The sequence below is a fragment of the Balaenoptera ricei genome, chromosome 1, assembly GCF_028023285.1.
Source record: "Balaenoptera ricei isolate mBalRic1 chromosome 1, mBalRic1.hap2, whole genome shotgun sequence".
Lineage (NCBI taxonomy): Eukaryota > Metazoa > Chordata > Mammalia > Artiodactyla > Balaenopteridae > Balaenoptera > Balaenoptera ricei.
The window spans coordinates 67163000-67177918 of NC_082639.1; the positions used below are offsets into that span (position 1 = coordinate 67163000).

General features: G+C 36.4%; 1 protein-coding gene across 1 annotated transcript in view; it reads right to left on the minus strand.

The window, feature by feature from the left end:
* Positions 1-105: 105 nt before the first annotated feature.
* The window catches only part of PIGK (phosphatidylinositol glycan anchor biosynthesis class K), a 133526-nt gene continuing 118712 nt past the window's right edge, over positions 106-14919 (minus strand). The window contains exon 11 of the mRNA XM_059924616.1: positions 106-1579. Coding sequence (XP_059780599.1) covers positions 1463-1579 — 117 coding nt within the window. The 3' untranslated portion in view covers positions 106-1462. The remainder of the gene's footprint in view (positions 1580-14919) is intronic.

A 14919-nucleotide genomic window follows, 5' to 3' on the forward strand; every position in this document is an offset into this window, starting at 1 on the left:
AGAGATAACACAGTTAATCCTTTGCGTGTGAAAAGCATGACCATTTTGCATATAATTAAAGGGTAATATTTTAAGTGCTAAAAGGAAAACAGAGTCTAAGGACTATTAATTTTAAGAGGTTTTATTGTAGAGGAAGGGTTGTCTTCTGAATGTTTCCTACAATTACAAAACATATCTTCATAGTGAATAAAGATTAACACGAAGTTCCTGGATAAAACAGATAAAATACAAAAAAGTATCCCACGGGACATGAATACTCAACTTTCACTTTTTTTTACCGCTTACATGTGAAAAAACAATATCTGGGGCTGATAGCAAAGCACAATCTCAATACCATTTCCAGTTACGAGATAGATATGAAGATGGCTGGCAAGATGAAAAAAATCAGTGATGGGGATATAAGCTCTTGCATCTTGTCAGAGACCAGAAAAGAGCTTACTGCCTTATGTGATACATCAGTCAGACATGAAGACAGGGCCACAAGCATGAATTTTTCCTACAGTCCATCCATTTTACGGGATTGTCCCAGAAAAAGTGTAGATCCAGCCAGTGGGCAAGGTTTACCTTAAACAGAATGAAACAACATCTCTTTCAGCATGGAAACAGAAGAGGAGGTGATCAATTCTAGAGGATCACAGAATGCTTAGAAATTAAAAATGATTAGGTTTGTTTCTCTTGAGCAATCAGTATGTGAAATTCCCCAAGAGCTTAAGTTTTCCAGATAAACTGACAGTAAATAAGGTCCTGGAGACTGTCAGTACCACAGATTAAGAAACTGATTATTCATATTTACTTATCATTTTAGCTGCAGAATTCCAAGAATAGCTGACAAAATATTAACACATTAAAGAATGAACCAAAAGAAAATTTGGGGAACAAAGTAAGTGGTCTAATTATAGAAGAATATTAAATAAATTACTGCACATTCATAAAATGGGTAGTGTGCAGCCGTTCACGTGTTCTTGAAGAATATCCAAGGAGAGGGAAAGGGTTGACAACATACTGCAAAATGACAAGTAAGGTTATAAAATGGTATGTTCTATATGCTCTCTATTTTAGAAAAAAAGTATGAAAAAGACTGGGAGAACATATACAAAAATACTAACAAAAGTTACCCCTGCTAGTGAGAATTTAATGTCTTCACATTTTTTTCTTTTCCAAATGAAAAGGGGATAAAACAAGGGGAAATTCTTATTTTCAAAAAGAGTCAGTGAGTATATTCCGATCTCTTTGTCCCAATATTTTAATAATACAAAATGAAAAACTGAAATATATTTAGTGTCATTTAGCACTTGCATTAACAATTATTTTTGAGTTATAAAACCAATCGTTCTCTCAAATTTAGCTTCCTTATACTTTCTGCCAAATCACACAAGAGCAATGTATTTTTAAAAATATATTGACATGAACTTTTATCCAAGGTTGTAGTCTTCCATGTAGTGTTCTTCATACATCATCGCATCTAGAAAATGAACTTCATATGCTTGATTCCATAAGTTTTGAAGAAAACCATGATAATGAGTGCCCACAATCCCAGAATAAAACCCCCAGGAGGATGCCAATCTTTCAGCTTTGGTTTCTGCAAAACAAGGATGACATTATAAATTTAACAACACGTAAATAAGTCAACAATAGATAAAATAAATACTGATGGAAAATAGGAAATTCACAGGTTGTACTCTCAGGGGGAGTAATTTAGACAAATTAAATGTACTGTCAGCCTTCCCTATCTGCAGGTTCCGCACACAGATTCAACCAAATGTGGAATGAAAATATTGGGAAAAAAAATTCCAGACAGTTCCAAAAAGCAATTTTAAATTTGACACACACCAGAAACTATTTACATAGGATTTACATTATATTTACAACTATTTACATAGCGCTTACATTGTATTAGGTATTATAAGTAATCTAGAGATGATTTAAAGTGTCTAGGGAGGACGTCTTAGGTTATATGCAGACACTACACCATTTTATATAAGGCACTTGAGCGTCCACGGACTTTGGTATCTGCAGGGGTCCTGGAACCAGTCCTGGAGGACTGTATTTGGATAGCAACAATGGTAAAGACTTCAAACAGGGTAAATATCTCAAAGTGGTTCTTACAAAGATCAGTTTCAAATGACATTTTTTTCCCTCAAAGGGGCCTTCCTTGACTACCCTATCCAACATCTCTTTTCACCCAAGTTATTCAGTAGCCTAACAGTCCTTTTTCACTTTGAATTTATATAGTCATTAGTTCGTTTTACTTTCTCTCCTATTAGAGGATGACCCTCTATAAGGGTCATCTTGTTATAGTCCTAGCACCTACCTGCCACAGTGCCTGGCATATAGGAGACACTATATTATACCGAGTAAATTGGTGGAAAAACAATGCTACCTGATTCCATTTATTCAGATATTCAACAAATATTTGGAGGGGCCAGTGAGTTTGGTCATATTACTCCCTTGAGGTAGAATGCTCCTTATTCTATTCTTCCTATTCAAAGCTCACTAACTCAAATGCCAACTCCTCCAGATTTTCCTGGATGATAAATTCTTTTCTTTGAATCTGTAGCCCCTTCTACTTTTACTCCTATCTACTATTACAGTTACCTTTATCATTTATCTCCCTGCAAACTTCCAGGGACAAGGTCTGGCTGAGTCCATTTTACATGCCCTTCTCCATTCCTTACCCTTCAACATCCAGCCAAGTGTCTTGTGTGTTTCTTTGCCCAGCAAAGAAAGGCAGACCAGTCTTCTCCATTTAGTTGTCATTTCAACAGCTACATTATGACCCTGAAACTGAAGGTCCGTGACTACGATCTCTTTATGAGTTCTACTTCCTGAATTACTAGCCAAGATTGTAAGGATGGTTATAAGAATCCTATTTTAGAATAGACTAAAGTGACAAGAAACTGTAATCTGAAATTTGCTTTAGTCACCATGTAAGCTAGATCCCAGAAAGGCTCATAAATCTCTTAGAGGTTTCCAAATCTTATACTTTGGTTTTCCCCCTACATAACCAGGACACCTAATGCTCTTCACTCAATTCTCAAATCATCACATGGAAAGGAAGGAAGGAGGGAGGGAGGCTGTTATCATTTCTTGTCTGGATTACTGAAATAGTTTCCTAACTAGTTTCTCTTCCTCCAAGGTTCCCTCTTTTCCATCTGTCAACCATATCGCTGCTAGACACATCTTTCCAAAATACAAATATATATCTGTATAATATATATATGCCATATATAATGTATGCATTTAGGTATTGTTTGCCTTGAGCACATATTACTTTTGTTATTTAAGAAATTAAATAAATAATTTACAAACCAAGGCTTGTTGTGGTGTGGTTCAAAGAGCATGGGATTTAGAATCAACTGCCTTGGATTCAAAGTTTAGTTTTAATGCTTAAAGCCTGCCAAGCCACTACTCCACTCTGAATTTCTGAATCTGTAAAATTAGGGCATAGTAACATATACCTCCTGGGAATGAATAAATGCATAGTTACTGCAATGATGTAGTTTTGAAAACGTATCCTATAATTACACGTTCCTACCTAGAAAAGTAATAATATGAAACTCAAAGTACTTTTTAGATGACTTTCATTTGTGTTTGCCAGTTATGAGGAACAATGTTTTAAAAAAAATATGATTTTTAGAATTTTAATTTGTATAACTTTCATCAATTCAAAATTAACTTATCAAACTAACAGAAGAGAAATCCACCTTAATATTTTCATCTGGATCAATAATGCCAGAGTTTTAGGAGTTTTTAATCAAATGCTTAATATGAACTGAACTGACAATGTGTTTACAGTGGTTGCATTCCACTCTCACTGCCACGTCTACTCTCACCCTCCACCACTCATTCCAGAAAACTCCCCACACACCCCAAGGATTAAACCCAATGTTTCCTCATGTTACTTTCTACTCAAGTCTACAATGGCTTCTGATCATGTGTGATGACGATGATGACAAAAGTACTTTCCCTCTAGTATCTTACAAGATGATAAGCTCAGCGGTTCTCAAACCATTTCAGATGGTTTATAAGCTCTTGGAACGTTGTACAACATTGTGAAAAATCTTAATTCCAGTGGAAAATCTATAATAATTAATATAAAACATAGTTATATTAAAGATAGGTAATGTAAGTATCACAAGCATGTGACATGAAAAAACAAGTGAGTGAACTAAACATGATTAACTATTGCTCAGTTTTTGTCCTGTTTATTTTCTACTAGTCAAACATTGGTAGTTCATACCATTACATCTTAAACTTAGCAGCCAGAAATAGTTGCCAGAGATAAGACAACTATAGCTTCTTTAGAAGTAACTATCATTTCTTCAAAGATAGCTATTTCGATCTGTTATTCCAAAAACTGTTTCAGAGAATTCTGGAGGCATTGCTTCCTGATCCTTCAGCCAAACATGTCCCACATTTAGACCACTGATGCCCAGGAGAGGACAAGAGAGAAAAGCAAAGTGCTAGAGCTGTGGCTCCCCAACAGCAAACTTTGAAAGCAATACTGGAGGACTAGGAAATATATGTTATTACTCCAAAATTATTATGGAGTGATGTATTTATTCATATCACAACACCGTACAAGCGAACAAAAGTAGCAAATCTCACCCTTTAAAAAACTATTATTTGCGGTTGCTATATTTATTGGATATTCATTACATATATCTGATTAACAAAAAATGGAAAATGAATTATTAATTAAATACAGTTCGGACTCTTAGCTTAGCATGGTATCCATGTAGAACCCTGCCAGTGCAGCTGCTGCCATCTTCTCAGGAAAGGCACAGAAAGAGACAAGAGTTCACTCTACCAAAATTAATTTAACCTCTGATAAGAAACCTCAACTTCACTATCTGTAAGTCCAGAAACCAGGTCTAGAAACAAATGAATGGTGGCCCAGTTTTCTGAATAGTACACAGGATACAAAGGATTGCTTTGCTCTGTGAAACACAGTAATTCTGTCAGCTGAGAAAGGGACTTTAGCTCTCTCCCTTTTTCTGCCTGCTGTTTAAGAGAAACAGTGTTGCCGTAGTAGAGGATGGCTTTATGAGGCAGCCAGAGTAGTGCAACTCATTCCCAACTGACCAGTGGCACACTTCTTTCTACATCCATTTAAATACAATTCCTACTAAAGAGCATGTCAGAAGGTAGGATTTACTGCATCTAAGAATGGTTTACTGCATCTAAGAAGGCTCAATATCCAAATGAAAATCTCTGCAAAGAAGGAAGAATACAGGAAAAATTCTTTTAATAATATATGTTAAGAAATATGGTTTTTCCACAAACTTCACCTTTTTAAACTGTCCCAAAACCAGGCATACATAGCATGGTAGCAGATGATCCTAGTTTAGTTTAGCAAAACCACAGTTGATGACTGGCTGCCAGTCACTGGGGAATGTCTAACAACTATTCTTCAGATGAGGATCTGAAAAGGCATTCAAATCTAAGTAGACAGTGAGAAACGTCCACATGCTCTGTTGGCAAATACTAACAGAATTCTAAGAAAAAGGGAAGAAAACACGGTGAGGTCCATGATTAAAAATACTCCCACACATGAAGAAGAAATATCCTGAAGACACAGAGAACATATCTCTGAATAGATTTGATAAAGAACCAAAAGATAATTTTAGAAAAATTTTATTTGACATGGACTTGAATAAAAATGCACAAGAAGCCAAAACCAAATGAATAGTATAAAGAGAAAAATAATACAAGATACAAGGACAATAGGTTGAGATAAAAAGGGCACTGATACAATTTGTAACAGCAAAATTAAAATCTATATTGACGACAAAGATAGTGTCCGAAGCACATCTCTGAGTCCTTCATTCACCAAACTGTGGTAGACTGATGGCAAAAAAAATGGTCCCAATTCCCCATACTTCCCTGTGTCCATACCCTTTGGAATATGTTGCTTTATGGCAGCTCTCATCAAGAGGTAGACTCTATGTCCTTCCTCTGTGAATCAGCTGGCCTTGTGACTTCTTTTGGCCAACAGAACGGAACAAAAGCAACAGTGTCCTAATTCCAACTCTAGCCTCAAGAGGCTTTCTTTGCCTGCTTCTGCTCTCTCTTAGACCTCTGCTACCACCATGAGAAAAAACCTAGGCAAGGATTCTGGAGGTACAGACACCATACGGAGAAGAACTCAAGTCTTCCAGTCAGCAACTAGCCAACTTCCAGAAGTAGAATTGCCTAACCAACCCAAGGTTGACCACAGACTCATGAGGGAGCCCAGCTAAGAATAGAATTGCCCAGCTAAACTCAGCCTAAATTGCCAACCTTCAGAATTATGAGCCAAATAAATTGTTGATGCTCTAAGCCACTAAGTTGTGGAGTGGTTTGTTATCCATCAAAAGCTATGGAATACATCCACTGAGGTGACAATCAATATAGAAGGAAAAACCCTGATCCTTTATTATCATAAGAAAATAAACTTTCCATTTACATACTTGTAGCTTCAGGTTTCTGCAACAATAGTATATATAAAAACAGTATGAAGGGCAGCTAATCAACTCCTTGTTGACCATGAACTTGGTTGAAGTGAGGGAGGTCTGTCAAGATAACCCCCTTGGGTCCTCCTAGAATAAGAAATCCAGCCCCATTCACTCATCTGGGCTAAATTTCACAAAGTAATGACTTCAACAAACACCTGTCACACCTGAACAGTATGTATAGCCAGACTCTGAAGAAGTCATGCTATAGTGTCTTCTAGAGGTAAATTTTGTGAATGTTCTTTGCTACCCATCCCTCACTTTAAGGGAGCTGCAGTTATGCTCACTTCTAGCTCTCTCTTGTAGTCTTCTTGGAAAGAGGCTGACTCCACTTGCCACCATGCTAGGAATTGCTCCCGAGGAGATAAAGTGGGGGAATCTAGAGGCTAACTCACCTCGCTTCTCTCTAGCCTTCCCCCTCCAAACTACAATCTCTTTTTCCTTTTACCCTGTTTTATTTATTTTTTTATTTATTTTAAATTTATTTTTGGCTGCGTTGGGTCTTCATTGCTGTGTGCACGCTTTCTCTAGTAGCGGCGAGCAGGGGCTACTCTTCCTTGAGGTACGCAGGCTTCTCATTGCGGTGGCTTCTCTTGTTGCGGAGCACGGGCTCTAGGCGCACAGGCTTCAGTAGCTGTGGAGCGTGGGCTCAGTAGTTGTGCGTCACGGGCTCTAGAGCGCAGGCTCAGTAGTTGTGGCGCACGGGCTTAGTTGCTCCACGGCATGTGGGATCTTCCTAGACCAGGGCTCGAACCCACGTCCCCTGCATTGGCAGGCAGATTCCTAACCACTGCGCCACCAGGGAAGTCCCTGAAATCTCTATCTCAAGTCTAGTTCCTTTCCTTTTGAAGTTAGCTAGCAATTAGTATAGTCAGATGTTGCCCCCCTACCCAACCCTCTGCTAGAGAAATGAATATCTCCCAGAATCTTGATGTATCTTACACATGGTAAATTTGCAAAGCAATTAATCTAATCTAGGATAACTAAAGATGATTTGTTTTTAACTATAATTTTATTTTCAATAGAAAGTTGACCACTGTTTTGTTTTTTGTGACAAAAATACCCACTATTAATATTATTAGTTAATATCACTCTGTAATTTCCAGCCAATCCAGATATAACTTCATGGAAGAAGTAAATTTTCATATTTGCAGATTTTATAATTAGATACAAACTCTACAAATCAACTCAGAATTATTGAGAACAAAGAGTTCAGATTTAAGATAAATATAAAAAAAAATACCCTTCCAATGTGCCAGTAAAAATGAATCAGAAAACAGAATAGAAAAAAATTTCACTCACAATAGCAGTAAAAAACATAAAATATCCAGGAATACCCACAGCACGAGATGTATGGTAAAAATCTGTATTACTCTATAGAGGGGTAAACAGTCCCGAATATCAAAAAGGATATGATAAAGCTAATCTATAATGCTGCTCTGATGCAAAATAGAAAAGATCACTGAAACAGAACAGAGAGTAGGCAATCAGCCCAGTATCCAAGAATTTGGTATATTATAAAAGAACTATCACAAATCAATGGGCAAGGAAATATTCTTACTGGTGCTCTAACAATGGATTAACATTAAAAAAAAAATCAGTTTTGTTTTTAACCCAACACTATAAATCAAAATACACTTCACATGGTTAAGAATTAGATGTAAAAAAAATTTTTTATTTACTTTTGTAAACTGGCACCCAGGGATCCATCACAATGGTAGCTACTTTAATGGTACCAGTGGAGAGCAGTTACAAAGGAGCTCATTGTGGAGAGCAGAACACATGAGTCAAAGGGCCTGCAAGCTAAGGGACTGTCAGGTGGGTGGCTACTCAGGAAGGACTTCTTGGATGAGCTGGCCCTTGAACAAGGTGTCATATCTGAGTTGATGGAGAGGAGGAGACAACACCCAAACAGTGGCACATGGAGCAAAGTCACGGTTATGAGAAAAGCCAGGCAGTGGGAAAAGAGTGATGCTCTAGTCTAGCTAGCAGGGGGAAGGTGACAGAAGGAGATCTGCATCTGCTCTGTTCACTGCCAAATCCCCTGGCGCTTAGGGAACCGTGATGAAAGAAACGATGCAGTTTGGGAATAGCAAGCATCAGGGCCGGGAGGTTCACTCTGTGAATGTCCAGTTGCATGCTGGGATTTGAGACAATGAGATGCCTCTGGGAGTTTACCCAGCAACCACCCACAGGTGAATATGGTAAAAGGAGATCAAATGTAGGAGAATCTACACAGTAAAGGGATTTATAAGTCTAAAAGCAATAAATGGAAATAAAAAGAAAAGGTGGAGAGATGTTTAAAAGAACTTTTTGAAAGATCTGTATTTTACAAAGTGTATAAATCAAATTAAAAGGCAAATACATGGGAAAATATGACAGGGGAATAAATTCAGTACTTGAAGATCTCCCAAAAATCAGTAAGAAAAGACACATGGATATATCAACAAGTGTTACAGGGAAATGAAAATTCTCACGAAATAATAATTACAGATGGCTAATAAACACTTGAAAAAATACAATTTTTTGATCATAAAAACAAGTTAAAAGTAATATATTAACTATTTCTTCCTCTTTTTAAAACTAAACTAGTACATGTTAATAAGGATGGTCAACTTTTCAGGGAAAGTAATCTATTTACATGTTCAGAAGTAGTCTATTTACATGTTCAGAAAAAATGTTTGTATTTTTTCATTCCTAGAATCTGTTACAGTCCTAGCTAGGATCTATAGTAAGGAATTCAGAAATGCTGACAAAGGTTTTGCACAAAGATTTTCTTATCACTGTTATTTACATAATAGAAACAGGAAACTATATAGATAATGAGAAATACTGTACATCCACAAAATTAATCATCAAAAATGTTTTAATTTTAATGATTTGGAAAGATGCTTATACTGTAATAATAATAAAAGATGCAAACTGAGTATGAAATATTATCTTTATTTCTATAGCAATATTCAAAGAAAGGAAATATGCTAAAGTCTGAATAGTGTTTCTCTGGGGGAAGGAGGATTAGAGGTAGTTTCAAACTCTTCTCTATACTTATCTATACTTTTGAAGATATTTTCTACAATGGACATGTATTTCTTTAATAATTTTTATGGGGTAAGGGGAATATAGAGGAAAAACTTTTATTAAAAGAGTCCACCTAGAAGAATCTTCATATATTCATCTTTTACAAATTAGGATATGTTCTGCAATGATATCGTTTAGTACTTGATATTCTACTTTAAGAAGAAGTAATGTGAATAGCATGACAGCAACATAATATAATAAAATGTTTTTTCAGTATGTATTTAATGATATTCCCAGAGAATAACAATACTGCCAGTTTTAAAACAACTATAGGTAATATTTTAGGCATTCTACAACGATTTTACTTAAAATCAAATGAAATATTGGTATAATTACTGCATTTTGTAGTACAGCTGCATTTGAGGTAAGTTCATATGAAAGTATAGCTTATAATTTCATTTGTGTCCATATTATAGCTTCTCATAAAATGACTAATTTTATGTAGTTAAGGTACTCTACTGACTGCTATTAAATACACTCTTCTTTTTTTCTTAAACTTTCACAATAATAGCTATAATACAGAGGTGAAAAGTATACATAAAACACTGTAATGTGTCATGAGCAAACACTTAAAAGCTTAAGGGCTACCTATTATTGAAATGCCTAATATTTCAAATGAAAAAGACAGGTAGCTTAGCAACACTACATTGCCAATTGTGAACAGTGTTCAGTCTCCCCTTTCATGTTGCTAGGAGAACATTACCATAGAACTTCAAAATAATTAACAGAGAATAGATCTAAGTATTAAAATTATGTAAAAACAAAAAACTGAGGATTTTAAAAATTGTACATGTTTATCGGGAAGCAAATGGAAATTTTACAAGGTTTCAATGAGATTCTTTTCTTAAAATATAATGAGCGTATCAGATCAGTTAAATTATTTAAGGAAAGAACAAAAAAAACCAATCTACTGAGGTGACAATTACTTTAGAAAATAATTTAGTTATTTGTTTTCAACTGTTTAATCAGTTGTAGTTGATTAGTATTTCCAGTCTATCCACATCCTCTCTATAAAATATAACTTGTACTCTTCAAAGTATACTAATAGTATAAATCAAACTGTGGTCAGCAGAATTCTAAAACAGCCCCCAAGATTCCCTCTCCCTGGTGTACATATCCTGTATAATTCCTTCCCTTTGAGCGTGGACAGGACTTGTGAATATGATGAATATGGTGACTATGACTCCTTTGTCTAGGTTACATTATATAGCAAAGACAAAGGGATTATGCAGGTGTTATTAAGGTCACTAAATCAGTGACTTTCAGTTAATCAAAAAGGAGATTATCCTGGGGGAAGGGGCTGACCCAATCAGGTGAGCCCTTTAAAAGAGGGTCTAGATATCAGAGACATAAGTCAAGAGAGGCAGATGGGGACTTCCTTGGTGACGCAGTGGTTAAGAATCCACCTGCCAATGCAGAGGACACGGGTTCAGGCCCTGGTCTGGGAAGGTCCCACGTACCGCAGAGCAACTAAGCCCATGCGCCACAACTGCTGAGCCTGCGCTCTGGAGCCCGCGAGCCACAAATACTAAGCACACGTGGCACAACTACTGAAGCCCGGGCGCCTACAGTCCGTGGTCCGCAACAAGAGAAGCCACCGCAATGGGAAGCCCGTGCACCGCAACGAAGAGCAGCCCCCGCTCGCCGCAACTAGAGAAAGCCCACATGCAGCAACGAAGACCCAACGCAGCCAAAAATAAATAAATAAATAAAAAAAAAAAGAGAGAGAGAGAGACAGATATATTAGAAGTAGCTGAGATGCTCTCCTGTTGGTCTTTAAGAATCACACAGCCATGCTGTAGAATGGACCACAGACAGGGAATGGCAGGCAATCTCTAGGAGCTGAGGACCTGCCTCACAGTCAGTTCTACGACATGAAAAGCTGAATTCTGACAATGATCAGTACACTTGGAAGAAAATTCTGAGCCTCAGATGAGACTGCAGTCCTGGTTAACACCTTGATTGAAGCCTTGTTAGACCCTGAGCACAGGATTAAGCTAAACTGTGCCTGGACTCCTGAGCCATGGAAACTGTGAGATAATAAATGCTTTTAAATTTCTAAATTTGTTTGTTACACACCTATAGAAAACTAATTAACAAACAAATCTTGAAATGAAACTATTTATTACATCTGATAACTGTTTCTTGAGTGGAAAACCTTATTAGGATATTAACTTTATATGTTTAAAAAAAATAAAAGAGAATGAAATATTCTAGACTAATTCCTCCTACTCTTTCATACCTATTTATTCTCTAAGACCTTGGTCAAATATCACCTCCAGGAGAAGCCTGTTCTCATACTTCGGTAAGAATTACTTTCTTCTTCTCAGGGCACTGATGATATTTGGTTTATATCTTACACTATAGTTAATTTACAGGTGTGATTCTGCTACATTTTGATCTGTTTGTGATACCTTATCCATTTCTGAACCTTATCAAGGTCTCATAAGCTTTGAACACAATAATCAATTTGTCTTAGTTATATATGATTTTCTTCTTGAAAATAAGAAATGTAAAATATTCAAACATAAATATTAAGTACCAATTTACATCTTGGTTTCATGACTTAAGGAAAAAAATAAGAATGGCATTAATCAAAAAACAACGACACAGTCTCTTTCAAGACTCCCTAGTGAGAAGTTAAAAAAATATTCATTTAAAAATGTGTAAAACAGGGCTTCCCTGGTGGCACAGTGGTTGACACTCTGCCTGCTAATGCAGGGGACACGGGTTTGAGCCCTGGTCTGGGAAGATCCCACATGCCGCGGAGCAACTAGGCCCGTGAGCCAGAATTACTGAGCCTGCGCGTCTGGAGCCTGTGCTCCGCAACAAGAGAGGCCACGATAATAAGAGGCCCGTGCACCGCGATGAAGAGTGGCCCCCGCTCACCGCACCTACAGAAAGCCCTCGCACAGAAACGAAGACCCAACACAGCCAAAAATAAATAAATTTTAAAAAAAAATGTGTAAAACAATTTGAAGTTTGAAATAAATGAATCTAGTTTTTAGTTCTTAACTAAGAGAATTAACCCACTGTTCCCACAAATACATAATAAAGGTTCATTTATCAATAGTATCTATCTGTGTCTGTTAAGAGGTAATCAGAGTTTTGCTTCTGCCTATGTAGGATTAAATGCTATAGGAATTATCTGCCATTCTGAACAACTAGATAATCATTCAAAAGGTAAGAAACAATGGTTTTCAGATCCTGGACAATTTGCAGTTTTCTGATCCTTGAAAGAATGGAAACAAATAAGATGGGTCCTTCAATTGCCCAAGCTTATTGCCTGGAGGCCATTTCTAAGCTGCAGCACAAGGAAAGTACCCCCAACGGAGCCAGGCAGTATTGAAGAGCTGAAGAGACACAGATTAGAATTCAGGGAGGTTTTGTTGGCTAGAATTTTCAGGGTAGACTATTGGAGAAGAGTGGGCTCCACAGAGAGCTCCAGAGAACTGCAGAGGGATTTCCTTAAATCTTTGGCGGAGTTCTAAATCTGTGCATGCATAACAAGAAGATTGTACAGAAAAACAAAACAAAACACCAAAAGCAACAGGCCAAACAATTCCCAATACTCATAATATGCAGAGCACCCTGTCCCAGCTTATAGTGGGGCTAAATCAGAATAAATCAGAGACAGTGGGGCTATCTCCAACCACCCAAAAAAGACTACTCTGGACCTGCCTAAAACAACTTAAAGGCAATCCTTAGAGGAATCAAACTGATCCTAGAACAAAATCCAACACTCGCTACATGAATAAAACAAAAATCCAAAATGCAACAGCCAACAACAACAAAAAATTAAAATAGCTAGCATCCAATTTTTAAAAAAGACATGGGAAGGAGGAAAATATCAGCCAAAGCCAGGAGAAAGATTAATCAATTGAAATAGACACATAAATGAAAAAGGTGATGGATTTAGTAGACAGGGATCTTAGGACAGCTATTATAAATTGGATGTAAAGGAAAACATGAACATATGAGGAGAGAAATAGAATATTTAAATAAGACCCATTATAGGATTTCTAGAGATGAAAAATATATATAAATGAAAGATACACTGGATGAAATTAACAGATTAGACACTACAGAAGAATTAACAGAGAACTATTAAGATAGCAATAGAAGTACTCAAAATGAAGGACAGAAAGAGAAAAGAATAAACAAAACAGAGCCTAAGATATACCTATTGTGGGCATAATATTAAGCAAGATCACATTCATGCAATTGGAGTCCTAAGTAGGGAGGGACAAAAATATGTAAAACTAACAATGAGTGAAATTTTTTCCAGATTTCATAAAAACTATAAACCACCAAATCCACAAAGCTCAACACCAACATAAGAAACATAGAGAAAGCCACACAAAGGAATATCATAATCAAAACGCTGAAAAACAGTGATAGAACACCTTAAAAGAGGTCAGATAAAAAGAGATTTGTTCTTACAGAGCAGAGTTCAACAAACTACAGCAGATGAGCCAGTCACATGATTTTACAAATAAAGTTTTATGAGAACACAGCCACACTCATTCATTTACATATTGTCTATTGCTGCTTTCACACTACACCAAAGTTCTGTAGTTGTAAAGAAGACCAGATGACCCACAAACCTAAACTATTTACTATCTGGTCCTTTAAGAAAAAGTGTATTGACCCGTGCTACAGAGCAACAAAGGTAAGAACGATTGAAGATGTGCTGTCAGCAACCATGGAGACCAGAAGACAATGGAAAGACATCTTTAAAGTACAGAAAGAAAACAACTGTTAACCTAGAATTCTAGGGGAAATCTGCCAAGTGAAAAAATCTTTAAAGGATGAACATGAAATAAACTTTCAGTAAAACAAAAGCTTTGAGAATTCAACAGACGTACACTGCAGCAGACCTATACTACAAGGTAGTATACCAAATACCTATACTACAAGGTATACCTATAGCAGACCTATAATACAAGAAATGTTAAGAGAAGTTCTTCAGGCAGAATGAAAATTATACCAGACGGAAATACAGACTTCCACAAATGAAAGAGGAGAGATCGAAATGGTAAATTGGTAAACAAATATAAAAATATTTTCCTCATTTTAAAATTTCCTTAAAAGATAATTGACTGCTTAAAGCAAAAATGATAATAATGTATTGTGGGGTTCATAAATATGTAGGAACAAAATGTATAACAACTACAGTACAAAGGATGCAAGGGAGGACTTGAGAATATATCATTATAAAGTTCTTATACATAGAAAAATATAATATTATTTCAAGTAGACTGTATTAAATTAAAGATGCATATTATAAATCCTAGAGTAACAACAACAAAGTGGATTCACTTAATAAACCAAAAGTGGAGTTAAA